Genomic DNA, 27,754 nt, shown 5'->3' with positions numbered 1-27,754 from the left:
TTCCAACAGGAGACATCTATTTATTGATATTAATATTAAGCCACTTCCCAGCAGTAACTGCCCTAAGATCAGGACTCAGTTTCTAAAAATAATAAAATAATATCACAAAGCACTGGGAAATTCCTGACAGGGAACTGGCTTTTCTTCTTGGCTGGAGTGACCAGGTGCTTAGTACTTTCCTGAGTGTGGACTCCTGACCCCCACCAATGCACACCTCCCCTCCTCTTGACCCCTGGAAGTTGGATGGGGAATGGGCGTCCTTCTCCAGGCCTGGTTCCACTCCATGTCATCCCCTCAGTTCATGAGCATAAACTTGTCATGTGTCCCATGGGCGAGGTGCTCACATGGGCAAGTCAGTCTGGTGACAAAACAGCTAGCACCAAAGAGCTGCTTTGCTTCCTCGTCACAAAGTAAACACAATACTTTCTTCTACTTCTTCTTCTTCTTTTTTTTAAGGAAAGAAAAGTCTTAAAAATATATGGCACTAGAGTGTAAAACTATACAACTGCATCTGGTGAAGTTTTCCTACAGCTTCCAGCCTTGTGGCTGCATGTCCTCCCTGTCAGATGTAGAGCTGGTGGGAGGCCAAGGTGTCCATGAAAGGGCGCACCAGGTTGTCAGTGGAGAAGTAGAAGATGAGCCCAAAGGTGATGGAGATGGGGAGGGCGGGCAGCGCTTTCTTGAACACGGCGAGCAGCAGGAGGGTGAGACATAAACCCTGTAGGACATCAAATGCGTGGAATAGTGACTCCTCCAGCGGGGGCAGGTTAGAGTAGTGCTAGCCTAGTCCTGGGTTCAGATGTTTGAAGACTAGTGAGGCAACAGTGCTGGACACACCACTGTCTTCCCTGATGGTGCAACAGTTCTGCCAGGTGCAGAGGGTCAGGGTTCTCATTCCAGACAGGACACACTGCCTATCTTATTAACAAGTGGGCCAGAAAGTGGGCCTCCTGATTCCTGGTGGTGCTGTTCTACCAGGACCAGCTGCCTCCCTCATTTGGCTACAGAAGACATAGATGGCAGGAGGCCTCCCTTTAGAGAACTGACAGCCATGACTGAAATGCCAGTAGGACTCTCAGTGACTGACACCGAAGAAACCAAAGAGGCCATGTGACCCATCCCTGGGAAGCAAGCATGGAGATGGCCCTTTCTGTTTCTGCCCCAGGTGTCCAGGATGGGGACCGGGCATCTTCTTGGGGACAGCAGGATCCAGGTCAGACAGTGTGGCAGAAGGAAGGACTGGGATCTGTTATTCCATCCCTGACACATAAGCTTGTAGGCAGAAAGAACCTCTTTCTCAAACATTAGAGCAACTTTAATCTTGTGCCTGGCCCCCTGGTACTCAACGTTTTCATCAAGGGGCAGGATATGGAGCAGGTATCTCTCAGAGTCTCCACCCCATTTAATCTAAAAGGAAGATGACATGTAGGAGATCACCCCTAGTATGTGCATCTGGCAACAAGGGCTTCCAGACTGCACTGTTGTGGCTCAGGGTAATGGGGCCATTCTCAGTCCCAGGAGACCCGTGGGATTTAGAGTTTCATGATGACCTAGTGGCATGGAAGGGAAATTACACAACTCTGGAATGAGAGAGGAGTTCTAACTATACTTCCCTGGTTTATTTTGTCCCCTGCCCCTGCCCTGCAAGATCCCCTCATTGCTTTTTGCCCTTCAGAAAGAAGACAGCAGCTGGAAATTCCCCAAGGAACAAACCCAGTCTACTCACAATGAGGATAGCGACAAAACAGGCCAGTGTGGTGTTCCAGTCCCCGCTGCCTGTGGCCGCCGCCTTGCCTACCAGCACACTGTAGAAGATGAAGTCTCCCAGGCCAAGCTTCACACCCCCTGTGTGGGGGAGAGAAAGTGGCCCCATTTAGCTCTCAGAAGCCTCAACAGGAAGCAAGCTGAGACAGGAGGGCAGATGACACCTGTCAGGGAAACCCAGTTGCTCTGCCCAGCACAAGGGGACCAGAGGCCAGAGGCATCAGTGTCCCTGCCCAGCACAATCCAGTTTACTAGGCTTCTAGCAGCAGCCATGCAGACTGGGGTTGGGGTTAGGCTGCCTCAAAAAGTAGCCACCAGTTTCTCCAGTCTGTCAGGAATGCAGCTCTGATCATTAGATTTTCTTGTTTATAATTTCCTGACAGTCCCCCCGTCCCCCACTGTCAAGACAAAACCCCATGTCTTCCTCAGCCTACCATGAGGTCTACTAGTGCTCCCTGCGGGCTCTGTAACATAGAGACATGGCGCTCCCTGAAGGCTTCAGGGCTTTCTTCTGAACCTTTACAAATGCTGCTGAAGAATCTGACTGGCCTGTTTGATGGGTTCCTGGGGGAAAAAGACACTAAGTTCTTGGCATTTTCCAAGTAATAGGAGCCTCTTTGTAATTCATGAGCCCCTTAGGTCACACCTGAGTCTATAATGAAATGACTCAGGATAGGAGCTGTCACCACAAAGACCATCTGATCAGAGAATCAGAACTTAGGGCTGACCTCTAGGAAGTGGATGGTAGCTGTAGATGGAGGTTTAGTTCCGAGGACAAGGATTCACTCCATCATGCCCCCATAAGAAATGCTAATAAAAGCTCTGGACACTGTAGCTTGGTGAACACATTCATGTGCCAGGCAAGTGATATGCTCTGTTCCACCAGGAGGGGACACAAAAGTGCCATGTTCAGGATCCTCCCAGACCTTGCCCCTCTATGTCTCTTCATTTGGCAAGTTCTGATTTGCATCCCTTATAATAATATTATAAGTATAGTACTTTCCTGAATTCTGTGAGTTATTCTGGTGAGTTCTTGAACCTAAAGGGTCATGGGAATGCCTGAATTTGTAGCATTGGTCACAGGTACTTCCTGGGAGCAGAGTCTTTGTTATACTATAGCAGCTCCCTGTTCCAGCTCTGCCTGGCATGCAGCCAAGGTCTATAGCTGCATATGGACCAAATGACTGCTTTAATCCCTTGGGAAAAGAGCTGCATCACTATGTCTCCAGGCCCATCCTCAAACTCTTCATGTCCAGCCACACTGGCCTCTGCCTGGGGAAGTTATTACCCCAACTCTCACAGTGGCCCAATGTAGTGGCAGTACTGTCACCTGCTGTGACCCACCTTTTGAGCCCAAGAGCCCATACCCATCTGCCTCCACACAAGACATTAGGATGATGACCTACAAACCACCCAAGTATATGCTTCCAGAAAGAGGTCTCCATAGGCCATTACTCTGCTCCGCCAGTCATGTCAATCTCCCATACAGTTCAAATCCTCCTGAAGGCTCCCACTGCTCCCGAGATATAGATGACAACCCCCGCCTTGATCTTGAAGGCCCTTTGGGTCCCAGCCAGCCTCCCCACCTCATCTGCACTGCCAGTCTCAGTGTCCTGTCCTCACTTCCTCTAACTCAACATGCTACTGTCTGCCTCAGGCTCTGATCCCTGGGAAATGCCCCCCTGTGCTCCCCTCTTCTAGTTACAGCTATGACTCACCCACAGGAGCTGAGCTCAGAAGTTACCCCCTTATGGAACTCTATGACCATCAGGAAACCTGCCTTCCATTTTCCTGGCACCCCATTGGTCTCCCTCAGTCCTTATTGGCTTTTATAGTATGATTAGCACCTGTGCCCTGTTAGCCCCTGGGATCCACCATAGCAGGGCCTCACCTAGCACAGCATAGCACAGCACAGATCAGTGGATGCTTGAAACACATCTGACAAATATACAGTTTAGCCTGCATGGAAAAGGCCCAGGGCCTGGCAATGAGAGAGACTTTGGCTTTGCAGTTTCTCCTTGATTTTTATAGATACCTTTGATGAATAAAGGGCTTCTTTTCTCATACCCTCCTCCACCCAGATTTCAGGGAGCCCCACCTCCACCCTGCCCACGGCTAGAGCAGACCATCTGAATACGGGCACCTTACTTTCCTCTTCTTCTTCCAGCTCCTCCCCCGGGTAGCCAGGCAGGTGGGGTTCAAAGACTTCAGGATATGAGGGCTCCCCAAAACTGTCATAGGAGTCTTCTTCTGTGTGCCCATCATTGTCACGAGGTGGGGGTAAAGGAGAGAAACAAAAGCCAGTCAGAGGGTTCCCCAGCCCTGGAAACAAAGTTCCAGAAAGCCCCCACCACCAGAACAATGGCTGATCTCAGGGTTTTCTGCCCCTCCTCTGCCAGCCCCAACCATCAGAAATGAAGCAGAAGAGGCTACAGCCCAGGATGGGTGGGCCAACCCTCGTTCAATCTCTGAGATGCCTGTGCCTACCTAGGGGGCTGGCTTTCAGATGACATCACTCTGTACTCCTGAACTTTGATTCCTGGAAAGGCCAGGCCAGGCCAGGCAGAGCTGGTTACAGGTATGGAGCTGCCCCCTAGTGATGAGAGGCTGCCAGTCCCCCACCCCCATAACTCACCCATCTCCGGGTCGTAGGGAAGCTGGAGGGCTCCCTGAGAGGAGGGGTCCAGCTTTGCCATGCCCACTGTCCACACCATGGCCGCTAGGGGAAGGAGAAAAGGGTCACAGCTCAGGCAGTGCTGAGCAGTGGCTACACCCACCTGGGGAGAAGTGAGTCAGTCTGTTCCTAGAAAAACTGCATGAGGCTCTCCAATCTCTGGGTATTTGTTCAGGCTTCACTATTAGAAGTTGCTGGGAGAGGGGTGCCAACTCACTGTCCAACTGTGGACAGACTATCATTTTTTGTCTTTTTTCCCCCCTCCTCACAATAACATCAGTGAATAGTTTGGTAAAATAATTGTGCTGTTTTTAAAACTGTCTTAACAAAAACCATATAACATAAAATGTTAACATGTTAACTATTTTTAAATGTACAGTTTACATCTCTGTGCAACTATCTTCAGGAGGCTTCCATCTTGCAAAACTGAAACTCTGTGTCCATTAAACATTTTCCCTTTACCCTCTCCTGCTGCTTGTTACTGCCAGTCATCCTACTGTCTCTGTGTTTGACTACTCTAGATACCTCATATGAGAGGATCATACATGTTTGTCTTTATCATTCATTTAATTATTGTGCAGAAAGCCCTCAAGGTTTATCCATGTTGTATCATGTGTCAAAATTTCCTTCCTTTTCCTTTTGGTCTTAGCAAGAACAATTAGATGAGGAAAAAAAAATACAAGGCATCCAAGTTGGAAAAGAAAAAGTTAAATTATTCATGTTTTCAGACAACATGATTTTACATATAGCAAAGCCTACTACTTCATCAAAAATGCTTGTAGAACTTATAAACAAATTCAGTCAAGTTGTAGGATGTAAAAATCAACATACAAAAAAAAAACACACTGTAGCACTTTTACACACAATAATGCTGAAAAAATTTAAGGTATTTTTTATACTGTAAAAAATTATAAAAAAATTATTAAAAACTTTGGAATAAATTTAACCAAGGAAGTGAGATATCTCTACAATGAAAACTGTAAAACACTGATGAGAAAAATTATAGGGGACACCAAAAAATGGAAAGATATCCTGTGTTCATGGATAAAAAAAATCGAAATTGCTTTGAGTAGTATGGTCATTTAAACAATCTATAGATTCAATATAATTCCCATCAGAATGCCAACAGCTTCCTTTACAGAAATAGAAAAAAACAAAAAAAAAAACACAAAAAACCAAGCCAGGGTTTTTTGCACAGGTGATGTGCACCTATAGTCAGTCCCAGCTACCTGAGAGGCTGAGGCAGGAGGATCACCTGAACTTGTGCATTTGAGACCAGACTGTGCAACATAGTGAAATACCATGTCACCAAAATAATAATAAATAAATAAACAGAAACAGAAAACAACAACAACAAAAAAAGTCTGGGACTACAGCACAGCAACACAGGTGGACCACAGGTCATTATATTAAGTGAAATAAGCCAGGGATAGAAAGATAAAATATCCAATGTTCTCACTCATTTATGGAAAGTATCAAGTCAATCTTGTAGAAGAATGGAATAGAATGGAGGTTATGTGAGACTGGGAAGAGCAGGGGGAAGGAGTGAAAGTTCATTAGCGGGCCAAACAGAGCGGGGAGACTGCTTTTGGTTCTTTTTTGGCATAGTAGGGTAACTACAGGTTAATAGTTCTCTATTACTCAGTTCTCTTGGGTACATACCCAGAAGAGGGACTGTTGGATCATGTGAGACTAACTAAATCGTGCTCTCTCCCTCTGGCCTGGTCTGCTCCCTCTCAGCAGAGGTTTATCAAGTTCAAATCACTGACATCATCCTTTACTCTCTTTGGCCCACCATACACACCCTACCCATCAACAACCCTCACCAACTCTGCTTCCAAAACATCTCCAGAAGCCTACTACAATTCGCTGCCTATACTGCTTCCCCCACTTCCAAAACCCATCCTCTCTCTCCTGGGTTGTTATTCAGTCCATTCAGCCCTCAAAACTGGATCCTGCTTCTGCTCTTGTCCCTCCAACACTGTGTTCTCCAACACCAACCTGTGTGATCCTGTTAAAATATCAAGTCAGGTCAGCCCAAAACCTTTACATACCACTAATGAGTAAGAGCCAAAGTCCTCACTGTGGTCTTCAGGGGTTAAAGTGATCTGGACCCTCCTCTCTCCCCTTCATTATCTCTGCTCGAGCTACTCTGGTCTCTGGATGCTCCTTGGGCACCTGGCCCATGCCCATTTAGCACCTTTGCACTTGCTGCTGTCCCTCTGACCTGGGACGCTGGCCCCCAGATTTCCATACAGCACCCTCCTTTACCTAAGTCTAGTGTCTGGTCAAATATCACCTGACCATCTTATGTAAAGGAGTATCACCCTATGCTCCTCAAATCCTTAGTCTCTTATCCTGCTTTTTCTACGCAGCACTCATTACCTCCTGACTTATGTTTTTATCTATTTTGTTCCTGTTCCTCTCCCTTCCTGGAATGTAAGCTCTAGTAGAGCAAGGACTTCAACTATCCACAGGTGACTCCCCAGAGCCCTGGAGCACTCAGCACTAGCACTGTCTCAGTCTTTCCATACATGGTCTCTGCTCTCCTTGGAAGATGCCTGGAATGTGTTTTCAGGCCACGCTGATGGTAATTCTCCATTACAAGCTTGGGTCCTCATTCATGCCAAAATTATCTAGTTCTGAAGTCATTCTATAAATTGTTTCTCAGGATACCCTGCAGGCCCCAGAAATTCATGCTTTTACTTAAACAAGCCCCACTGTGGGGAGCCACTCTGAACGACTCACGCCTTCCATCCTGAATCAAGAGGCTTTGACCATCACTACATAGTCATCTGGGCATTGTCCCACTTCAGGAAGTTGAGGGTGTGTCTTCAGATGTAGACGACACCGGTTGGTTTGAATTACACTCCCCTGTTCCTTGTAACCCTGCCCCTTCTGGCTTTTGGATGGAAATTTCTAAGATAAGGGTCTCCCCAATAAAAGCCCACTTCCAAATGTGCTCTCGTGACTTTCTCTTGCTCTCCCATTTGGGGAGTCTGAGGCTGAGAGCGGAGAAGCCGTCCTAAAGCTTGTTTAAAGGTAAAGTGTGTGTTTGTGTGTCTGTGTTTTATTTGGTGTCCTTGGAAATTCACACGAGCGACCTTAAGTTCAGCTGCCTGTGAGGGTCGGAGGCAGCACCCCACCATCAATTGACAAGAGGTGGTCAAACCATAGGGATATAAGCTCCATGAGGCTCCAGGCCTGCTAGACCCTCAATGCCTAGCCATAAAGTAGGGACTTCATGAATACTAGGGACATTTGTTGAATGCACATATAAATACAAATTCCTAAACCCCAAGTCAAGGGAGATTCTATGTGCCTTTCCTTCAGAGATGACTAACTTCTGAGCCATGCTGCTGTCAAGGAAGCCCAGGGAGAAACAGGAGCTCCCTTCCCCCAGATCCCTACCCTGAAAAATCCTTCTACAAAGTCTTTCCTCAGGAGCCTAAAAGGCTGAGGGGGTGGTTTCAGGGCTACAGAGGATCCTGAGAGCATGGCCTGCACCACCACTGAGTGATAAGTGGGATGCAGTCACAGGGCTGACCCAGGCCCCCTCAGAGTTCCCCTTCCTGCTTTGACTTCCCATGATGCTTCTTGTGTGACAGCAAGATACAGCCCATTGTGGTCTTTGAAGGTGCACAGCTTCCTGGTATCACCATGGCAGGATCCTCTCCTTCAGTCAGGGAAAGAGTGTCTGTCAACTCTGAAAGCCAAGGCCAAGTGCCCCTATCCCCACTTTAGGTTGCCTGCTGACTCCTTGGTCAAGCAGAGGTATGGGTGCCCACTTACATGAGTATATCAAGGCAGGAAATATGGGTTCATTCCTCTCCTGGGCAGTTTCCACCAGCATTCTCAGTGGCCCTTTAGGACATAACACAGCCACAAGATCTGGGAAAACAGACACGTCCTTGTCATGTTAAAAAACACATTTATTCCCAAGGAGCCCCAGAGAAGAGTCAGCTCTCTATCACCAGGATCCCCAGGGTAGAGCTGCCAGAATGTTCACAGTCACTGGACTAGCTACCCAACCTCATCAATTTCTGGTCATATCTAGAATCTTGTACTAGCTGGATCCCAGAGCAGGGCCTAAAGCAGTAAACCAAACAAGAAAGAGCTGTGAACCTGAGACCCAGAGGACAGGCTTAGAAGTCTCACTTCTCTTGAGTCTCAAATTTCTTTTTTTTTCTTTTTTTGCAGGGGGTACAGGGATTGAACTCAGGGGCACTCAACCACTGAGCCACATTCCTAGCCCTATTTTGTATTTTATTTAGAGACAGGGTCTCACTGAGTTGCCTAGTGGCTCGCTGTTACTGAGGCTGGATTTGAACTCACGATCCTCCTGTCTCAGCCTCCTGAGCCATTACAGACGTGCACCATCATGCCTGGCTGAGTCTTAAATTTCTTGGCCTTAAAACGGGAATGTCAATATTGGCAATAATAATCATACTAATATTAATTAAACAATAGCTAGCATTTTGAGTAGTTAGGGTATTCAAGGTACTTTGGGTTATTCTTGGGAACAGAGATTTTAGTGTGTCTAGTGCTTACAGTGGCATGCTCAACAATCACGAGAACAAGAATGAAAATAAGGTGTGTGGTGTCTACTGGTTAGAACAACATGCGTCCATGGGACCCCGATATTTTACAAAGAGTTTCCTACAAGGCTTCCTCAGGGTGGGTCTGAGCGTTTTGACACCTGCCATTCTTCTGCAGTATTGAGAGTGTCTCAGTCCTAGGCATCACCCCCTGCCCACTGCCAGGCTCACCTCCACCTACCATACACAGAGATGGCACCCAGGATGACCCACGCAGACCACTCTGGGAGGTACTTGATGAATACCAAGGCCATGAGGGCACTGATCATGATGAGGTAGGCCTGCTGCAGCACCAGGGGGCCCTTCCAGTGGATGCACACCATGCCTACTGCCCCGAAGTTCCAGACAGTCAGGAAGAGAGTAGGGTAGTCCATGGCCACATTGTAGGTCTTGAGCACTTCTCTGCAGGACCAAGGTTGAGCCATGGGGTGGGAAACTCAGTGGAGATGTCACATCTGCATGGTTAACATCCTCTGTTCCTCAGCCATTAAGTCCCAATCTAGGTTTTGACAACCTGGGTCTTATTTACTATGTTCCCGTACCCCAGTTCCACTGGTCCTACAACCAAGCACTTAAAATATTTGTTTCTGGAATAGGATGGGGAATAAAGCAATGACTCATGCTTGGAATGGCTCATATAAACGTTCACTGGCACCACTTAGAAGATGCTCTGCTTTTGGAAAAAGCCCGGGGAAATGTTCTTTGTGTCCCTGGTGAGGCTAATAAACCAAATCAAAGGGTAGACAGGTTTTTTTCCCCCCATTAATTATATAAGTATCCAGACCTAGCCCAAAATTGGAATGTAAAATTTGAGGGGCTTCTGTCCCTCTTGGTGGTAATAGAGAGCCGCTCCATGATGGTTTAAATCAGGAATCAGAAAGATATGGCCCACACTGGAGCCCTACTCCTCTGTCAAGGTCTGTGCAAGAGGAACCTAGAGGCCTGGACTCTTAGAAGAGCTGATTCTGGGGAGAGCTGGAGCTCAAGAGCCACCTTTCCCTACCAGGGTCTTTCATATCCATTATGCTGGGAGGGGTCCCCAGGGACCCTGCTGCTCACCAACTACCACTTACCCGAGGTAGATGTAAGTGAATAGGAACAGCAACATCAGAGAGGACATGATCAACCAGCCGTGGATGAACTAGACAAAAGAAATAGGAGGACCATGAAAAGAGATTCCCAAGCTCCCCAGACCACAAGCCCCCAGGCTGCTAGGACTGCTGCTTAGGCTGGGTGTCCTTTTTATATAGGCTACTTCATGAACGTGTGGGAAAGTGTCAGGTGGCCATCTTACAGAGAAGGAGGTCTTTCTTAGGTCACCCTGCAGTTGTCTGAGGGAGATGAGCCTCAGCCTTGTGCTCATCACACTTCAGCACCAACTCTCTTAGTATCTCCTACTTGCTGAGTATCTCCTACTTGCCAGGCATTATTCTAGGCTCTGGAGAGAGAACCAATGAAGTCTCTATTCTTGAGTATATTCTAGGATGAAGGGAATTCAAATATCACATAAATGAATAGGCACAATATTAACAGGTAGTGATAAGGGTTAAGGGAGAAAAAAAGATCAGTAGGAAAAGTGACAGAAGACTCACTGGGGTGTAATTTCAGCGTTAAGTGGTCAGGCAGGCCTATCTAAGGACTATTTAAAAAAAATTTTTTTTTTTTTGTAGTCGTAGGTGGACATCATACCATTGTTTGTTTTTATGTGGTGCCGAGGATCGAACCCAGTGCCTCATACATGCTAGGCAAGCACTCTGCCACTGAGCTACAGCTCCAGCCCCTTGAGGTACTATTTTTGAAAGTCTCCTCCTACCCAAGGGTCTACAAATAGGTCTATCTTCTGTTGGCCCAGCATGAAGAGGTCAAAAACAAGGGTGGGCCTGATCCTAAACCAGATCCTCAGCTAGTCCTCAGTGGTACAGTGGTGTCACTTCCTTGCAGTCTCATCTCTGAGGACCAGCTCATCACTTAGCAGCTTGGTCCATCAGGACCCCAGCAGAGACCTGGTCTACCTGGTGGAAAGTGGCCACCAAGGCCCTGCTGCATGCCAAGTCAAGAGGGAACTTGTTCATACTCTTTATTGCAACTACCATCCGCCCACATGGGTCACAATTATCTCCTGCTTTCACATCTCCAAGAATACCTTACTGAAAGATAGTTAAGACACTTCTTCGTGGTCTCTGGGCCTGGCCACCTGACATCTGCTGGCCATAACAGGGCCAGTATTCCATGCTCCCCACGCTGTTTCTAGCTCGTTGACCCACATGCCATATGTTCTGCTCCAAATGAGCAGCCCTCTACCTCTTCCCACCATTCCTGTGATCTTCCTGCTTCAATACTAAAGGTCTGCCTCATTTGCACAGACAACTGTTATTTATCCATAAGTTGTAGCTCAGGGGCATTTCCTGATAGTCCTTCCCATGGCTCATGCCCATGTCACTCTCCCTGGGACTGCTCAGCTCCCTGCCTACACCACCTGTCTCATCCCTGCAGACCCCAGTCTTTCTGCCTCTCCTCTCTCCGGGCTCCATGAACAGTAGCTGCCTAAATATGAAGCAATGGGCCAAGCTTGTGTGCAGTTTTCAATTAGGTAATGCCTAGCTTAACTTCCTTTCAATCTTTATGGTTGTAAAGCCTTCAGCCTAAAACCACTGTCTAAAAGCTTATAGCATTTTTGGGGACAGGAGCTACCCATAATTGGGGCCAGGCATGACTCAGCTACTCCCAGGGGTGGCTCAGTGGCTGCAGGTGGGTCCAACCCAAACACTTCCCAGAGCTGAAAGCCTCAGCATAGCATCTGATCATCCCTGTCCAAAAGGGAAATGGAAAAATAAAAATAAACCCAGAGGGGAAGTGTCAGGGTGAAGGAAACCTAAAATAGAACTTCAGGAGGAGAAACAAAACAAAATTACCTTCTGAATGGGAGAACTGACACTTGGAACATTAAAAAGAGGAACTCAGTAAGTGGAATAAAGTTTGTGTGTTTTTGTTTTGTATTTTTGGCAGTACTGGGATTGAACCTCTCCACTGAGCTATACCCCCACCCCTTTAAAAAAATTTTGACACAGTGTCTTTCTAAGTTGCTGAGGCTGGCCTCAAACTTGTGATCCTTCTGCTTCAGCCTCCCAAACTGCTGGGACTATAGATATGCATCACTATAGCCATGAAAGTTTAAAAAACAATAGTTTTAGGTAATCCATGGTGAGAGACAGGAGTAGGGTGGGAAAGAATTCCCAAATCAGTCTATTTCCCAGAAAAGATAGGGCTCTAAAAGTTTTTTTAAAAAAGATTGTTGTGAGGGCTGGGGATGTAGCTCAGTGGTAGAGGACTTCCTAGCATTTGTGAGGCCCTATGTTCAATTTCTAGTACCCCTCAAAAAATGTTACTGTACAGTGGGCCCCATTTGGCAGGTGCTATGGAGAGGAGAGGAGAGACAGGAGGAGGGAAAGATGGGCAGAGGATGTACGGGCCTCACCTTGTAGCAGCGGTACTTGTACAGCACCACCAGGAAGATGGTCATGACCACGATGACACTGATCATGATGAGGGTGTTCAGCACAGAGTTGAGGAGGCGCTGGCCCACTGAGGGAGTGTCCTCGGTGAAGGGAGTGTAGATGCTGGGAAGGCAACAGGCTGGTGGTCTTGGTTCCTGCCTGCTCTGTAACACCCCCAACCCTGAGCGATGCTCGGAGCCACTGTGGGTGCCTGGACATTCCCACACTGCTTCTGCACAGCCCTCATGACAGGAGTGCTTCCACCATCATGAGCAGTCCCTGACTGCTGGGTCCTTTGCCAGAATCCTGACCATGTACCTGTGGCTTGCAGCTTCATGTCTGGAGCAGAGGGAGCATGGACTAGATGACCGTATCAACACCTCTCCTTACCACCCAAATTAAATCCCTCCTGGAGGTGCTTCTCTCTGTCAGCCCTGGTCCATACAGATCCAATGGTGTCTCACATCCACACTTCTTCATCAGCTCCACCCAGACTAGGACTTATCCAGGGCTGTTCCCCCATCCCCACCCACTGGAGCCCTGGTGGGGCACAAGAACCTGCTATTCCCAGCCTGGACTTCCAGGAGCATCTGCTGGGCCAATCCTCTCAATGCTTTTCACCTGTGCTGCTCTGAGTCCCCAACAGGTATAAGCTTCCTGAGGGTGGTGTTTCGTTCCCTTTCTTTTAAAAACCCCAAATCAAATCCAAATAAGTTTCCAACTAAAACCCCCAGATGTTTAGAGAAGGCTCTGAACAGTGATGGGCACAGGGAAGTCAGAAGGGAAGATCCTGTTTATGCTGCAACATTTGCATGTATGTGTCAAGTTTACTGCCATCAACAAAGGGCCCTGTAAATCTTCCTCTCCAGGCTGGAAGCTCAGAAATCATCTGATCTAACACCATCAATTTATATCCAAGGGAACACAGAGACTTGGGTTTTGGAACATGGAGCTCAGTGCTGTGTGGCCAGAGCTTGCCTTCTATGTTATTCACTTGCTTAATTCTCCAGGTAGCCCCATTATTAAACTCCAACACAGAGAAGGAAGTCGAGAAGCACGCCCAGGCAAGTCACTGCCAGGCGGCAATGGGTCGGGGTATGAACACAGGTAGCCCTCTGTCCCTACTCTTCACTGTCAATGGCATGCAGCTGCAGGTGCAGTGGCCAAGGGAAGCCACAACCACCCCAAACCCATCTCCACTCTATTGCCACTCCACCCCACACTGCCCAGGCCCCCAACTCACAGCTGTCCATTCTTCTCTGTGTAGAAGCGCACGGACTTGATGGTAGCCACCACGACAATCATGCACAGTGTGACAGGCACAAACAGCATGATAACGTGCTTAGCCCCATATTTGAGGGTCAGCTCTTCCTCCAGGCCTGGTGGCCGTCCAGGGACCGCGCTGCAGTCATAGTGGTCAGGGTCCTCCTCGCAGTCCTCCTCGCTATCTTGGCTCCTCTGTGGGAAACCACATCTTGAGGACCATGGAGTGCCTGCCCCACATGATGAACTGGTGATGTAGGGCAGGGATTTTGAAATCAGAAATGAGAAGCTGAATGTTGTTTTCTAGGTATAAGCAACAATTTAAGAGCTGTAATCGAGATGTGGGAGTGTTGCATTTTTAGGATGTATGAAAGATTTGGGAGGACAATAGTAAAGAAAAAATGGAGTTGGACTAACCAGCACAAATAAAGAGAGGGAGGCTGCCACTGCCACAGAAGAGCAGTCTCTGGTCCACAACTCAACAGCTAATGAATTTGGAACCCATCAAAAGATATTTTCCCTACCAAACTACAGGGACTCAGGATGCCCCTCAATTCTGTTCAAATGGTCATACTGACCTGGGAGGAGACAGGCCAGGTGGTAGAAGGAAAAAAATTTATTTCCATCGATAAATCACTAATTAGAATAAGGAGCACATAGGGGGACTTTCTTGGGTTGTGAATAAGACTCTAGGAACTGGTAGAGAAAGAAATTACCTTGAACTTTTGCCTCACAAAATCAAGAAGAAAACTTGTAGCTCTGAATTAGAAGAGCTGGGCTCTGGATAGGTGAGAGAGTTCAATTGAGCGAGCAACAAGGAGGGAAGGATACCTGTCAGACACATACTGGCAGAAACTGGTTGGCAAGAATTAGTGTTTTGGAACGGTGGAATTAAGGGCCACTAGCTACCATGTTAATTAGGTTAACAGCAAAAGGACGAGATAAATAAAACCAAATCAGAAAAGGACAGTTGCTTCGTGATGGTTCTTTGCAGAGAGAGTTCCAATTTAGTTGTTTATCTAAGGGAAGGAGAGCTGTTGAAGGACTGGAACGCAAACAAGTAAAATGCACAAAAACTCCAGGAGATAAAAGAAGAAAATAGCAAGAAAAGGTTGAGCAGTGACCTTGAGCTGGTGAGATTTCACTCAGAATTCAGGACAACAGGCTCTGTGCTTGTGAAAAATGTGGAGAAATGAGCTCAAATTTCAGCAAAGGGGATTAAAGCTGGCTCTAAGAAAAAAGTGCACAAAGAAAGGTTTTTAACTACAATAATGAGCAAAACAGAGAAAGGGATTTAGGCAGATTCAGATGTTCTGCCTAATAAAAGGCAGATGGCACAGCTAAGTGATTCTCCCAAATCTACCCCACTCCTGCCCTGGGGCTGCAGGTAAGATGACAGTACCTCCAGCTGGAGAGTCAATGGTGACTTAGGCAGATTCATCTCATGGATATCATGTCTGGCTGCATACCTATCCAAATAAGTTTCCCTCCTACCTTCCTAAAGCTTCAGTGTTACCTGTTCTAGCTTCCAAACTCACTCTCATGTTACCATGGAAACAGTGACCTGCACTAGAAAGGTAAATCTAAGGGGGCAGGATGGAGGGCACTACCCAGGCCATTTCACAGCTGATTTTAGACTGTGTGGAGAGTCTACTTAGAAATCCCTCAAAGATGCAAGATCCACCATAGCGGACAATCTACTTCCTTGGCCAATTCTCAGATTTACTCCCTCCTCTCTCCAGTTGGAGAATGTCTGTTTTTCAATCATGTTAGCTTCTGTCTCTGTTAACACACATCTAAGATAAGTTAACTTATAAAAGAAAATGTTTATTTGTGCTCCCAGTTTCGGAGGTTCCAGTTCTTGATCAACTGACCCTATTCCCTTGGGCCTGAAGTGAGGAAGCACATTACAGCAGAAGCACAGAGCAGAACAAAACAGGCCACCTCATGGCCAGGCCATGAAAGAGAAGAGGAAGAGGCTGGGGTCCCACTACTCCCTGCAAGAACACACCCCAGGTACCTGAAGACCTCCCACTAGGTTCCACCTCCTAAAGGTCCTCGCACCTCCCAGTAGAACCATCCTGGGGACTAAGCCCTTAACACATGGGACAGGGCTTCGGGGGACATTTCAAATACAAACTATACCAATCCATAGAGTTTAGGAACCCCAGGCTCCTGTTTTAAGACCTCCAACTGCTAGTGGGACCTACCCACTGGGCAGTGTTCTCTCCATCCTCCAGCCCCTGCCTGCCCTCCTGGCAGGAGCGCGGTGTAGGACTCTCGGCTGACATCAGGGATGTCCGCTCATTGCACACTTCTTCGTCGCTGTCAGAGGCCATGAATGTGAGCATGGCCCTGCCTCAGGAAGCACCTGGAAAAGGAGCACAGGGATCCTGTATCACTCTGTGAGGCAAAGTCAGTGAGGGCTAAGGTGGTGGATGGGACAGCCTGAAGACCCAGACACAGGTCCTCCCCATCATGAGACCTGTAATGTTAAATGACTGCTATAGAATAGGAGCTCCTAAGGGCTGCCTGAGGCTGCGCTGCCAAGTGTGGAAATGCCTGAGGAGGCTTGTACCCCAGGGAATATAAAGATGAGTAAGAGATACTTTTGTGCTATCAACAAAAATCATCCAATGTGACAAATGGTATCATCCAGATGTTGGTCAAAAGGTAATACAAAGAAGGGCCTAGATCTCAAAGACCAGGAGTGTTTTCTAGAGAAGATAGAAATTTTGCTGGAGACAAGATTTTCCAGGTGAGGCAGAGGATGCAAAGGGCAGAGGGCAGGTCAGATTGCGGTGGTGTGAAAGGTCTCCTATGCCACGTGGGGGAGGCCTCTGTCTCTTTAAGGACAGACAAGACACATGACAGATCTGATCTGTGTTTATGTTTATAAGTCCCCCAGTCTGGCCAGTGACTGCAAAGGGAAGAGGACAGTCCAGAAGGATGAGGTGGTAATCTGATGTAGGGACCTGATATGGAGAATAAAATAAAGGATGGGACCTAGGATGATTGCCACACTGGACTAAGCTGGGAATGACAGGAGAAGCAAGGTTCAGGGGAAGGACTGAATTTGTTTCAGGAACCCATGGAGTATCTGTGGGTTAAAAAAGGGAGTTCACTGAGGGCCCATCTGAGTCTGAGGGTCTAGGTAGAAGAATCATGAACTAAGTAGTGGTAGCCACAGCCACAAGAGAAAGTGCACCCACACTAGCAAGTGTGTGGGTGGAAGGGCCACTATGGGTGGGACCCCAAGGAGCACCAATGCCAAAGAGACCACAGAGGAGGGAAGCCTGCCCCGAGGACTATTGTGTAGTTCCAAATGGAGTTCCAACACAGCAAAACCCCATGAAAACCAATGCAGTGACACACACACACACACTTCAGGTCTGGAAAGGACACAGGACAACCCACTGGGGACATCTTGAACAGGGATATCTGTTGAGCCACCAGTAACCTCCCACAGACTGTTGGGGCTGAACTTCTGCTGTGGGAAGGATGGTCAACCCCACTCTGCTGAAAGCTCATCTCCAGGCAAGTCACTCTGGAATTCATGGGATTTCCAGATGGTCCTTCCACCCAAACAGCCACTTTTTTTCTTTTTGAAGACAGCCATTGTGGCCTGGAGTATTCTCATAGGAACTTTAACTCCTTCCCAGTTATAGGCATGAAGCATGACCTGCCTCTGTTTACCTCCTGGCTCAAGCCTACTGCAAAGGCTCCCCATTGATCTCGCAGGGATTTTAGCCAATAAACCCCTCAGTCTCAGAAGATCTCATTGAGGGTCTATCAGAAAAACAGGAATAAGAACAGAAGAAAGAAAAGTAAGTTCCAGGAGGGAGGTAATAAGGACCATGGCTGCTAAGTTAAGAAAAAGAAAATCTGTCAACCATTAGCATTGGATGGCTCAGGTTTCATGGAGTAAGAGAAACAGGAAGTACGCCTCACAGGTTAGGAATATTTTGCCTGGCTGAGATGGAAGGAGGTGGTCATTCTAGAAAGTGGTAACCACTTAAGTGAATATATAAGATGGGACCTATCCTGACAATAGCAAGTACCTGGTCGAGTAGACCATTCCAGGGAGGGGCTGGGTGCCTTACCAAGGCAGAGGCTCTCACCCTTTCACTCGGAATCCCCCAAGACTAGGTTTAGCCCAAGGCCATAAGAGAGTATTATGACCCCAAGCCCTGGCTGGGAACCAGTTTGAGGGAACAAAGCTTCACAGCCCCAACTCACCATGAGACCTGGGGTAGTTCTTCCCTTTTAGTTGTTTCATCTATGAAAATGAGAGAAATTATCAGGTGGGTTCTAGAAGAAACTTTAAGATTGTCCTCTCATTTGTGAGGCTTAGCCTCTCTAGATACACCCTAAATGAACACCTGCTTAGACTCAGGAGTTCCCCTTACATCCCCCCTCAAGGATTGGTGAATTCTCTTACTCAGAGAGCACCTAGTGCTAGAGCTGCAGCTCACTGGTAGAGCACTTGCCTGGCATGTACAAGGGCCTGGGTTCTATCCCAGCACTGCAACAATATTAAAAGTGTGTGGGGGGGGCACCTAAAACAAACAGCTGGTTGCATTTTCTCTAGCTAAATTATAACTTTCAAAATTGATGCCTTAGATGGGAGATGATGCTAGTGGCTCTTTTCATCCATTGTTAGCATGTCATTTCTGTTTTGTTTGGGGTGTGAATTAATAAATTACAAACTCCCTCCTAGTGTTCTTCCCATGCCTCTAGGGTGCCTGTGAGTCATCTTCATAGTGAATGGAGGAGCAGATCTGGAAGTCCTTGTATCTCAAACACCAGAGTCAGCCCCTGAGGACCAGACAAGTTTGCTCTTCAGACCCCCTAGTGTAACAATGTTCAGAGGCTGCCTGTTCTAAGACTTGGAGATAAGCTCAAGAGAAATGGAAAGGTGCTTCTATGAAGGACAAAGGGAGCTAACAGAAGAGTGGGCTCAAAAAGGTAGGGCACCTAGGACCAAACAGGACTAAGTCCTTCCAATTTCCATTTCTCCATTCAGCTGCCAAGAGCTAAGATATTCCCTGGAAAGCACTTTGCCCAAGTTTCCCTGATATCTGAGGACACATTGGGGAGGGTAAGCTTAAAGAAAGGCTATGCTCATTCCATGTGACACTGCACTGAACAGAGAAGAACACTGTCCTCACCATCCATACTTGCTGACCAGCATATAGGTCTGCTCTCATCAGGACCTAACAGCTCTTTAGGAAGAAACATTTGAAAACCAAAAAATATGCTTTTGAGTCCACAAAGAAATTAATACATATAGCCTCCTCACCAGAAACAACTCTGTTGAAGCAGATTCCTTCTTTCATTTATTATTTTTTAAAACTCCCCTGATGCCAAAGAAAGTACAGGGCCCAAGCTCCAGGCAGGCAGGGCAGGAGAGGTCTGGTGTTTAGAAGTGATTGGGGGAAAAGCTAGTTTTTATTGGTAAAGCATGGGCACAATGTGATCACAACCCTCCTAGCCTGCTCGGGGTGAGGGTGACAGGTAGGAGGTACCTCTCGTGATCTCCTACCACTTGAGGGACCAACAAAGCATTTAAGAAAGGCTGCCCTTTAAGATCACTATTTCTCAAAGGTGGTCATGACCACTGGGGGGGCAGTGGTGGAATCTTAGTAGGCACTAAATGCAAGAACCCCAGGAGTTAGGTGCCACTATTATCTCCCATTTTACAGAAGAGGAAAGAGGTTTAAAAAATGACTGTTCTTCTTCTTGCGGTACTAAGAGTTGAACCTAGGGCCTTGGGCAAACTAGGCAAGTGCTCTACCACTGGGCCACGCAACCAATTTGGTCTGGAGATATAGCTCAGCAGTAGAGTGCTTGTGTGGCATGTGCAAGGCCCTGGGTTCCATTCCTGGCATCACAAGAAAATAAAAAGTGACTGATTCAAAGCACACTAGGACCCAGGGATTCTGTTTCCTGGTTCTTCAACACTATTGCTAGGTTGTGTATTAAAAATGCAGATTCCAGCTGGGCACAGTGGTGAACACTTGTAATTCCAGTAGCTTGGGAGGCTGAGGCAGGAGGATCACAAATTCAAAGCCCAGCCTCAGCAACTTAGGATGACCCTAAGCAACTTAGCAATCCTGTGTCTCAAAATTTAAAAAAAAATAAAAAAGGGCTGAGAATATGGCTCAGTGGCTAAGTACTCCTGGGTTCAATCTGTAGTCCCCGCCCCCCCCCCCCAAATGCAGATCTTGGAGCTCCATCCTAATGCCTGAGATTCTGCATTCTAGGATGGTTCCTGAGCAACTATGCCCATTAGACAGTCTCTAGGATGTTCTGGCTGTTTAATCACCAGGCTGGGCCTTGGCTCAGTAAGGCAAGTACACCTCCTCACCCACAACCTCCATGTCCTCACTGCTCAGCACTACTCCACTGCTGGATGAGGGAGTAAAAGAATGAACAGCCCTTTCCCCTAAACATGGAGGGCCTGATCAGAAAACAACTGGGGAGGCAAAGGAATGGAAGGTGCTCAGACTAGCATAGTGCTCACATCCAAAAAAGGCCCCAAATAGTGCATGCTGTGGAAAAACTGAGTGTCAAACACCACTGGGACATTTTGAACTGAAAAATCAAAAGCTATAAAGATATTCATATCTTGAGATTCTGAAATGCTACTTCTCGGAAAACAGCAAGATTCATGCAAAAAAACTGGGTGTTGCAGTTACTTAAGTGAATGAGACATCTGACCCTGTACTGAGACACAGTTGGCCTTCCTATCTGCAACTTGACTTTTTGTGGTTTCAGTTACCCATGATCAACTGTGGTCCAAAAACATTACATGGAAAATTCCTTTGTTTTAAGTAAATTTTATTATAATATATTGTTATGATTGTTTTATATTATTATTAGTTAATCTCTATGCATAACTTATAAGTTAAACTTTATCCTAGATGTGTATGTATAGAGAAAAAGCAAAGTATATGGAAGATTTGGTACTATCTGAGGTTCCAGGCATCTTTTGGAGGTCTTGAGATGTATCCTCCATATGTAAGGGGGAGAGTAGCATATCCGTCTTATGGGGACTATTACAGAACCACTAAAAATCTTACTTCGAACAACATTTTAAAAAGCAATATGTTAAATTTAACAAAATATAAAATAATAATTTACAAAACTGCACATAATAATCTGAATTTTCTTTTAAAATGTGTATCTATGAAAGAATGGCAAGATATTACAAAATGTTAAAGGTGGTGATCTTTGGATTGGTGGGACTGTGGGTAATTTTAATTTTATATTTTCCTGCATTTCTCAAAGTTTTAAAAATAAAGATGGATGGCATTTGCAGTTTTTAAAAGCTATTAATTTTCTAAAGGAAAACACCAAGCAAGCATCAACACTTAGACAGGGTTTCCTCCACTCCTGCCCCTTTCTGAATCCCTTCCTTGGACTGGATTACCTGATTCCTGAAGAAAAACAGAGCAGCTGGGATATTTTCCTTTTGCTTCTCTTTTGAATTGCTAAGAGTCTGCTTTGCAAGGCTTCTAAGTCCGCATTAAAGCCTGATGGCGCTGAAATCCTTGGAGGTAAAAATCACCACCCAACAGTGGTGATAAACAACCTCTTGCTGGATGTGTGTCCACATCAGAGTGACGCACAGAATTCCCGCTGGAGCCTGACTCACAGCCAGGTGGGGGTGGGGCTGGGCAATTCTCCAGTGCTGATGTCAAATCCTATCAGCCAGAGCAACCAGCTCTCTCAGCTTTCCAGTCTCCAACCCCCTGCTCCCTGTTCCCTCAGGGTACCTGGGGAAAATGCACAGTGGCTGATGGGGACAGAAAAAAGCCTGTGGCTGAAGGCAGCCATGAATTAGGAAGCAACAACATCCAAAGAAGCCACTGCTCATTTCCATTGAACAGCTGAATGGGATCAAAATACTGATGAGCCAAACCCAGGGAGTCTGACCCAGAGAAGTTTCCCAGCCGGCTGGTGTCAGCAGTTCCTGCAATGATTATGGAAACCCAGTGACCCAATTTCCTCTTTTCATTCCAGAGAAAAGCAAAGGTTTAACTTTAACATTCAAAGCCTATGGACTCAGGTAGGAAACAGGTTTTTTAAATGGGATAGCAAACCCCAGTGTCTCGTGAAAAATAATATTAAACTGCAAGTTATTGCTCTTGCCACAAATATGGGGGCTACAGAGAAAGGTTTGGAGCCTGGACACCTGGTCCCCCCCACCCCTGCAGGGTCAAATGAATAATACCCTCTGGCGGTCAAAGAGAGCAGCGCTGGTTTCCAGCAGGTCACGTTCTGTGGTCACATGGCTACTTCACAGCACTCCCATGACTCCTGGAAAGCCCCCACAATCTTCCTCTAGACTACAGAAGGGTTTCCTAAGGTCAGATGACATGCTGAGAAATCCTGCCCACCTCTCTCACCACCCTGAGCACCTGAATATGTATTTGGCCCCAGCTGACTATTCATCTGTCCATCCCAGTTCATGACACACACAACTTAACTGAATGGTTCCCCCAGTGGGAGGTGACCTCAGCCAGAGCAGGGACCTGAGTCCCAGGGAGGACCCAAAGTACTGCCCCACTCTTCCAGGTACACTTGCAAGGGCCTCCTGAACCCTGGCCCAGGCTCTAGATTAACCTCCACTGGCTCTTTTCTTTCTCAGAAATGCCTGGGGAAATTTTCCTTTCCTGCCTGGGAAAAGGGCAATTTGAAGGAAAGTGGCAGAGGGAGCCCCTAGCACACCAGCCTCAACTAGACCCAGAAAGGTATTTTTTGTTTGTTTTGTTTTAGTGAGAAGCAGCAAGCCAGTGGTCAAACACAGTCTCTTTGGAGGCTGACAGAGTTACCTACTTGTACTTATGTGATTTCAACCATATACTCACTGGCTGTGTGGCCTAGGATGATTTAATTTGACAGGTGTTTTCTGTGAAAAGCAGAATAGGGATACATTGCAAGATGATTGTGAAGACTAATGTGTAAAGTGTCTGAAGCACAGTGGGTATTCAATAAATTGAAGTTATAGTGAACATGAAACAAAGGGGACAATGAGGGAGGATGGAAGCCTATTTATGTCCCTCTTGGAAAGTCAGGAATCTGCTAAGCCACCAGATACATGAACTGGCTACAAAGGCCAGGCCCTAGGGAGAGATCCTATTTCCATCCAGCCCCAGGCCCCTGCACTCTGGCAATGTGAACACTGTCTAAGGAAAGGCCGCTTCAATAGATGATGTTAAAGTGGGCAAGGACTTTAAAGGCCACATAGTCAGCCCCCTATTTTACGGTTAAGGAAACTGAAGTCCAGAGGGGCAGAAGAAATCAGTTAAAGTTCTATGTCCATGACCAAAAGTCATAGTTGTTTTTTCCCCCTTTTTTGCAGTGCTGTGCCTCAAACCCAGACAAAAGCCACAGTTAAATGCAGGTCTCCAAATTGCCCATGGAGGAGCCCTCATCTGCCCACTCAGCCCTGTGAAGCTCATGCACATAATGACTGGGGGGTGGGGGCTGGTCAGGTAGCCCATACTGCACACCATATGGTCTCTCTGGGAGCATATTCATAAGGCCTGTGTCTTCGCTATGGGCAGAGATGTGTCCCCTAATCCTTCACTCTTACATCATGCCACCTTAAAGCTCTCAGTAAAGTCCCTCCTATTCCCCACACCCAACTCTAGCCCCCAGACCCTGTCTGTTCTCCCTCAGCTGCAGTCTATGTGGCCAGGTGAGGCCATAGAGGAGAAATGGCACTGCTTCTCTGGGCCAATTCAAAAGACCCGGAAAGGGAAAGTGTCCTTTAGCAAGACTGGTAAGAATAAAAGGACGTATTCATCAAGTCTGGTTTTCCAAGTAGTGTTAAGGCAGTTTCCTGTTACTATAACAAATATCTGAGATAATCAGCTTATAAAAAGAAATATAATACAGCATGGCAGGAGCAGGTGGTAGAGCAAAACCATTCACCTCCTGGCAGCAAAGTAAAACGACCCAAGAAGGAGCTGGGTCCTACAATCCCTTTCAAGGGCACACTCTCAATGACTTGAAGACCTCCCACTAGCCCCACCTCTTACTAAAGTTTCTATCTCCTCCCAAAAGTGCCACTCTCAGAACAAGTGTTAAGACATGGGGAACATATAGCTCCAAATGACAGCATTAGCATACTTAAAGAAGGGAAAATTATTAAGACATTATAACATTAATAGGAAAAAACAGGAGCCAAGCAAGGTGGTATATGCCTATAATCCCAGTAATGTGGGAGGCTGAGGCAGGAGAACCATAAGTTCAACAGCCTGGGCAATTTAGCAAGACATCATCCCGAGATAATAAGTAAAAAAGGCCAGAGTTGTACTCAGAGGTAGAGTACCCCTGAGTTCAATCCCAGTAGCAAGAAGAAGAAGAAAAAAAAAAAAAAACAGGATACACAACTTCATTTTACACTTTCTATATCTACTGTTTTAATGAGACAAATGTATACATATGCACCTGGAGTAGAGCACTGGAAGAAAATGCATGCTGAGAGTAGTTATCTCTGGGCTGATGGCTAGGAGATGACAAAACAAAAACTTACTGAAATTTTTTTTTTTTTTAGAATGAAAATGTATTATTTTTATTTTTTTAAAAAAAGTCAGGAAGTTTCTGGCTATGGTTCAATAGAAAGGTGAATACCCTTTACGTTATTGTTCCCCTGCTCTAGAATTCTAGCAAAGATGAGTAATCATTCTCCCAGTCAATAAAGAGGATATAAAAAATGATCTTTCTTGCTGATGTTTACTCTTTCCTGAGGATTAACATGAAATTATCCTTTTCCCCAAACCCTTGCATGGTGGTGATACCATCTTCAAGCCTAGAGTACAACATTATAGAAGGTATACAGGATCCAGACTGGGGAGGAGAGGGCCTCCTGGGCCAGCCCACCTCTAGGCCCCAATACCCCTCCCCCAGGAGCTACAGCTAGGAAACAGGTGGAAACACTTGCAGAAACATTTGTTGCCTTGTCAGTCCCCAGCAAAAGTCTCTCAAACTCAAAGCAACAGTTAAAAACACACACATGACTTACACACATAGCCTTGGTTTCTTAAAAAAAAAAAAAAAATTAATTTATTTATTTTTACTGGTTTCTCAGTAAATTGGTAATGGAGATCCCACAGAGACCTCCTGGGCAGTAGCACAGAGACATAGTGGGTCTTGAATGTGGGAAGATGTCTGTGCAAAAAAGATAGACAAGATGGGCAGTTATGTTCAAATCCTGGTGCTCACAGGCACTCAAGTCTCGAGCTGCTTAACTCTCTAAACCTCAGCTTCCCCTTCTGTAAAAGAGCAATAATAACAACTACTTAAGTATTACTGAAGTTCTTAAGATAACCGATAACTATAGAACAAAATGGTTTTTTAATCGTATATGACCAACTCTTAAAACAAGATATGTTGTCATCCTTAACACCAATAACAAAGAGAAGCCAAGGAAGGTAAGTCTCTCATGTGGCAAATCATGCGCAGTGGAGCTGACAGCAACAGAAGAGGGGAAGAGGAAAGGAGTAACAGGCATGATCCTCTGCTCCTGCTGTCAGGCACAATCAACAGCAGCCTCAGGAACCAGGCATTCATTTCCCACATGCTAACATGTTGTACTGTAGACCTTATATACTGGCACCAAAGGTTACAGTCTTTCTCCAAATCTGAAACAGCATATATGAAACAGCATCCGTTGCACCCTGCAACAACAGTCTTCACAGATACACAACCCTAACCCCTGTCTTGGAGACCAAATACATCAATTTGGATGGCCAGCTCTCAGATGAATGAAGAAAGGAGGACCTTTCACCATCTAGGCTCAGAAAACAAATCAGCTGATTTAGTTTCTCAGGTTCCCACATGGCCACCTGCACAGAAAGGGGAACCTGAGGCTCACACACCTGCAGAAGCTTATCCAGAGTCTTTTATGACTGCCAAAAGTTTTGGCTGAAGCTTTGAGGGTTCAGGTGTCTACAGAAGGGACTATGAGGTCATCAGCGGCATACGTATTAGAAAGGTGGAGTCTGTTCTGATCAAAATTATTCTGGGGACAGTCTTGGCTTCCCAGGCTGTCTATTTTGAGTTAAAACTGACTTGCAATTGTTCTGTATGGAATACTTTCAGTTCCTCCATCTGTAAAAAGGAATGCATTACTTCACTAACAGTTCATATTTTTAAGAGGGAATTCTTAAGCCATAGCTGAACCTTTCATCTAGCTAGCAAAAAGCTGAGGTTTGGGGAGCAGAAGTAGAGGCCAAGACACCAGGTTCTAAACTTGGCTGTGCTATATCCTACCTGGGCGACCTTGGGCAAAGTCACTTAGCTCTGTGGACTCAGCTTCTTCATCGGTAAAATTCGGAGTGGGGACAAGCTTCTGTTTTCGGATTCCTCCAGCTCAAAGGCTTGCTTCTGGGCGTCTCTCCACCGCTATAAATGCCTGATAGAACAGCCAAACACCGCTAGTAACCAAGGCCATCTTCAAGCCCTGCGCCCTACTCCTCATCCACTGGGGAAGACCCCCTCTACTCCTCTTCGCAAAGCAGTGACCGAATGGACTAGGCGCAAGCGAGGTCCCAGGCACGAGGGAAGAAGAAAATGCCTGACCAAGATCCACGTGCGCTGCCCCTTTAAGCACTCTGGCCCTTTAACAAATCGCACCGCGCCCACCCCCAGCGGGGGCTCTGGCGGCCGGAGGGTGCGGGGAGCGGGCTCAGAGAGCGCCGGGACGAGGCCAGAAGCCTCGGTCGTCGCCGCGCTCTTTCCACGCCCCAGTTCCGAGTTGGCCCCTCACCGCCGCTTCCCTGGCGCCCTCCCTTTCGCCCCCGCGCTGGCCGCAGAGGCCGCGAGCTCGGTGCATTCAGGGGCCTCGGCCCTGGAGCAAGGGAAGGGGCCGCGATCGCCGTGACTGGGGCACGAGGAGGGCAGGGCCGGGCCCTTAAGTCCCAGGTCCACCCCCGGCCCCCAGCGCCGCGGGCTCGAGCCTTGGGCCGCGCGCCCCCAGCCCCGCCCGCTCTCTCACCTGCTCCGCCGCTGCGCCCCAGAAGAGTTTACGCCGCTGGCGGAGAGCCCGGCTGGCCCGGGCACTGGCGCAGGCCCCGCCCACAGCCCAGGGCCCGCCCCGCTCGCGGCCCCGCCCACGTCCCTCCTCCCCGCTCGTGGCCCCGCCCACGTCCCCGCCCGGTGGGCGACGCCAATTTCTCTCTGGGTGGGTCGCTTCGGGATTCCCTTAAACGGAAGGGTCCGGCAGCGCTGTCCGCTGCGCGGACGACAGCATCAACCTGACATTAGAACTGAGCAGTGGCCTTGCTTTTGGTAGGGGCCTGTCAGTACCACGAGGCAGGAGGGCACTGACTTCGTGCATGCTCTTCTTGTAGTATTAGATTTCTATGCATCCTAAACCTTCAGATTTTACTCACTTCAAGAGAGCATCAGGGGCCTGATTTGAGGTACATCATGAAAATTTTCCTGATCTGTTCCCTAGAGCACTTACTTCAGAGCCACCAGGAACTCTGGATTCAATTGAACAGAGACAAAATTGCTACCAGACCTGAAACAGGCCTAGGAGGACATGATTCCAGGATTTAGAGTCTGTGGGGTGAAGATGAGATTGCCAATAATTTAGCATTGTCTCAGGTGTCCCAGCACCATTTGTACAAGAAACTGTCCTTTTTCCATTGAACAGTAGCTTTACTTTTTTTTTTAATTGGTTGTTCACAACATTACAAAGCTCTTGACATATCATATTTCATACATTAGATTGAGGTGGGTTATAAACTCCCAATTTTTACCCCAAATGCAGCTTGCAGAATCACGTCAGTTACACATCCACAATTTTACATAATGCCCTATTAGTAACTGTTGTATTCTGCTACCTTTCCTATCCCCTACTATCCCCCCCTCCCCTTCCCTCACATCTTCTCTCAGTAGCTTTACTTTTATTTTACTTAAAAGTATGTATGGTGAAGTTC

At 47.0% G+C, this 27,754-nt stretch overlaps 1 protein-coding gene across 15 annotated transcripts; it reads right to left on the bottom strand.

Annotated features, from left to right (window-relative positions):
• Nucleotides 1–26,913, bottom strand: Psen2 (presenilin 2). Of its 15 annotated transcripts, XM_040276774.2 has the most exons (13): nucleotides 26,806–26,913; nucleotides 26,082–26,223; nucleotides 18,033–18,072; nucleotides 16,004–16,164; nucleotides 13,774–14,096; nucleotides 12,512–12,653; nucleotides 10,110–10,177; nucleotides 9,218–9,438; nucleotides 8,231–8,329; nucleotides 4,400–4,483; nucleotides 3,913–4,014; nucleotides 1,727–1,845; nucleotides 1–718 (listed from the first exon to the last, which is right to left on the bottom strand). In XM_040276774.2, the coding sequence occupies exons 4-13, from the start codon at nucleotides 16,142–16,144 to the stop codon at nucleotides 563–565; spliced, it is 1,455 nt and encodes a 484-aa protein (XP_040132708.1). In that variant the 5' UTR covers nucleotides 16,145–16,164; nucleotides 18,033–18,072; nucleotides 26,082–26,223; nucleotides 26,806–26,913; the 3' UTR covers nucleotides 1–562. The 15 variants fall into 15 exon arrangements, 14 of the variants coding, with proteins under 14 accessions (XP_040132708.1, XP_040132707.1, XP_040132711.1 ...); XM_040276773.2 differs by lacking the exon at nucleotides 18,033–18,072; XM_040276777.2 differs by lacking the exon at nucleotides 18,033–18,072 and having other exon boundaries at nucleotides 3,913–4,011.
• Between the last annotated feature and the right edge of the window lie 841 nt (nucleotides 26,914–27,754).

This window comes from Ictidomys tridecemlineatus, chromosome 10, assembly GCF_052094955.1.
Source record: "Ictidomys tridecemlineatus isolate mIctTri1 chromosome 10, mIctTri1.hap1, whole genome shotgun sequence".
Lineage (NCBI taxonomy): Eukaryota > Metazoa > Chordata > Mammalia > Rodentia > Sciuridae > Ictidomys > Ictidomys tridecemlineatus.
The sequence above is the reverse complement of the archived record's forward strand: the minus strand, read 5'-3'. Positions and strand labels throughout refer to the sequence as shown.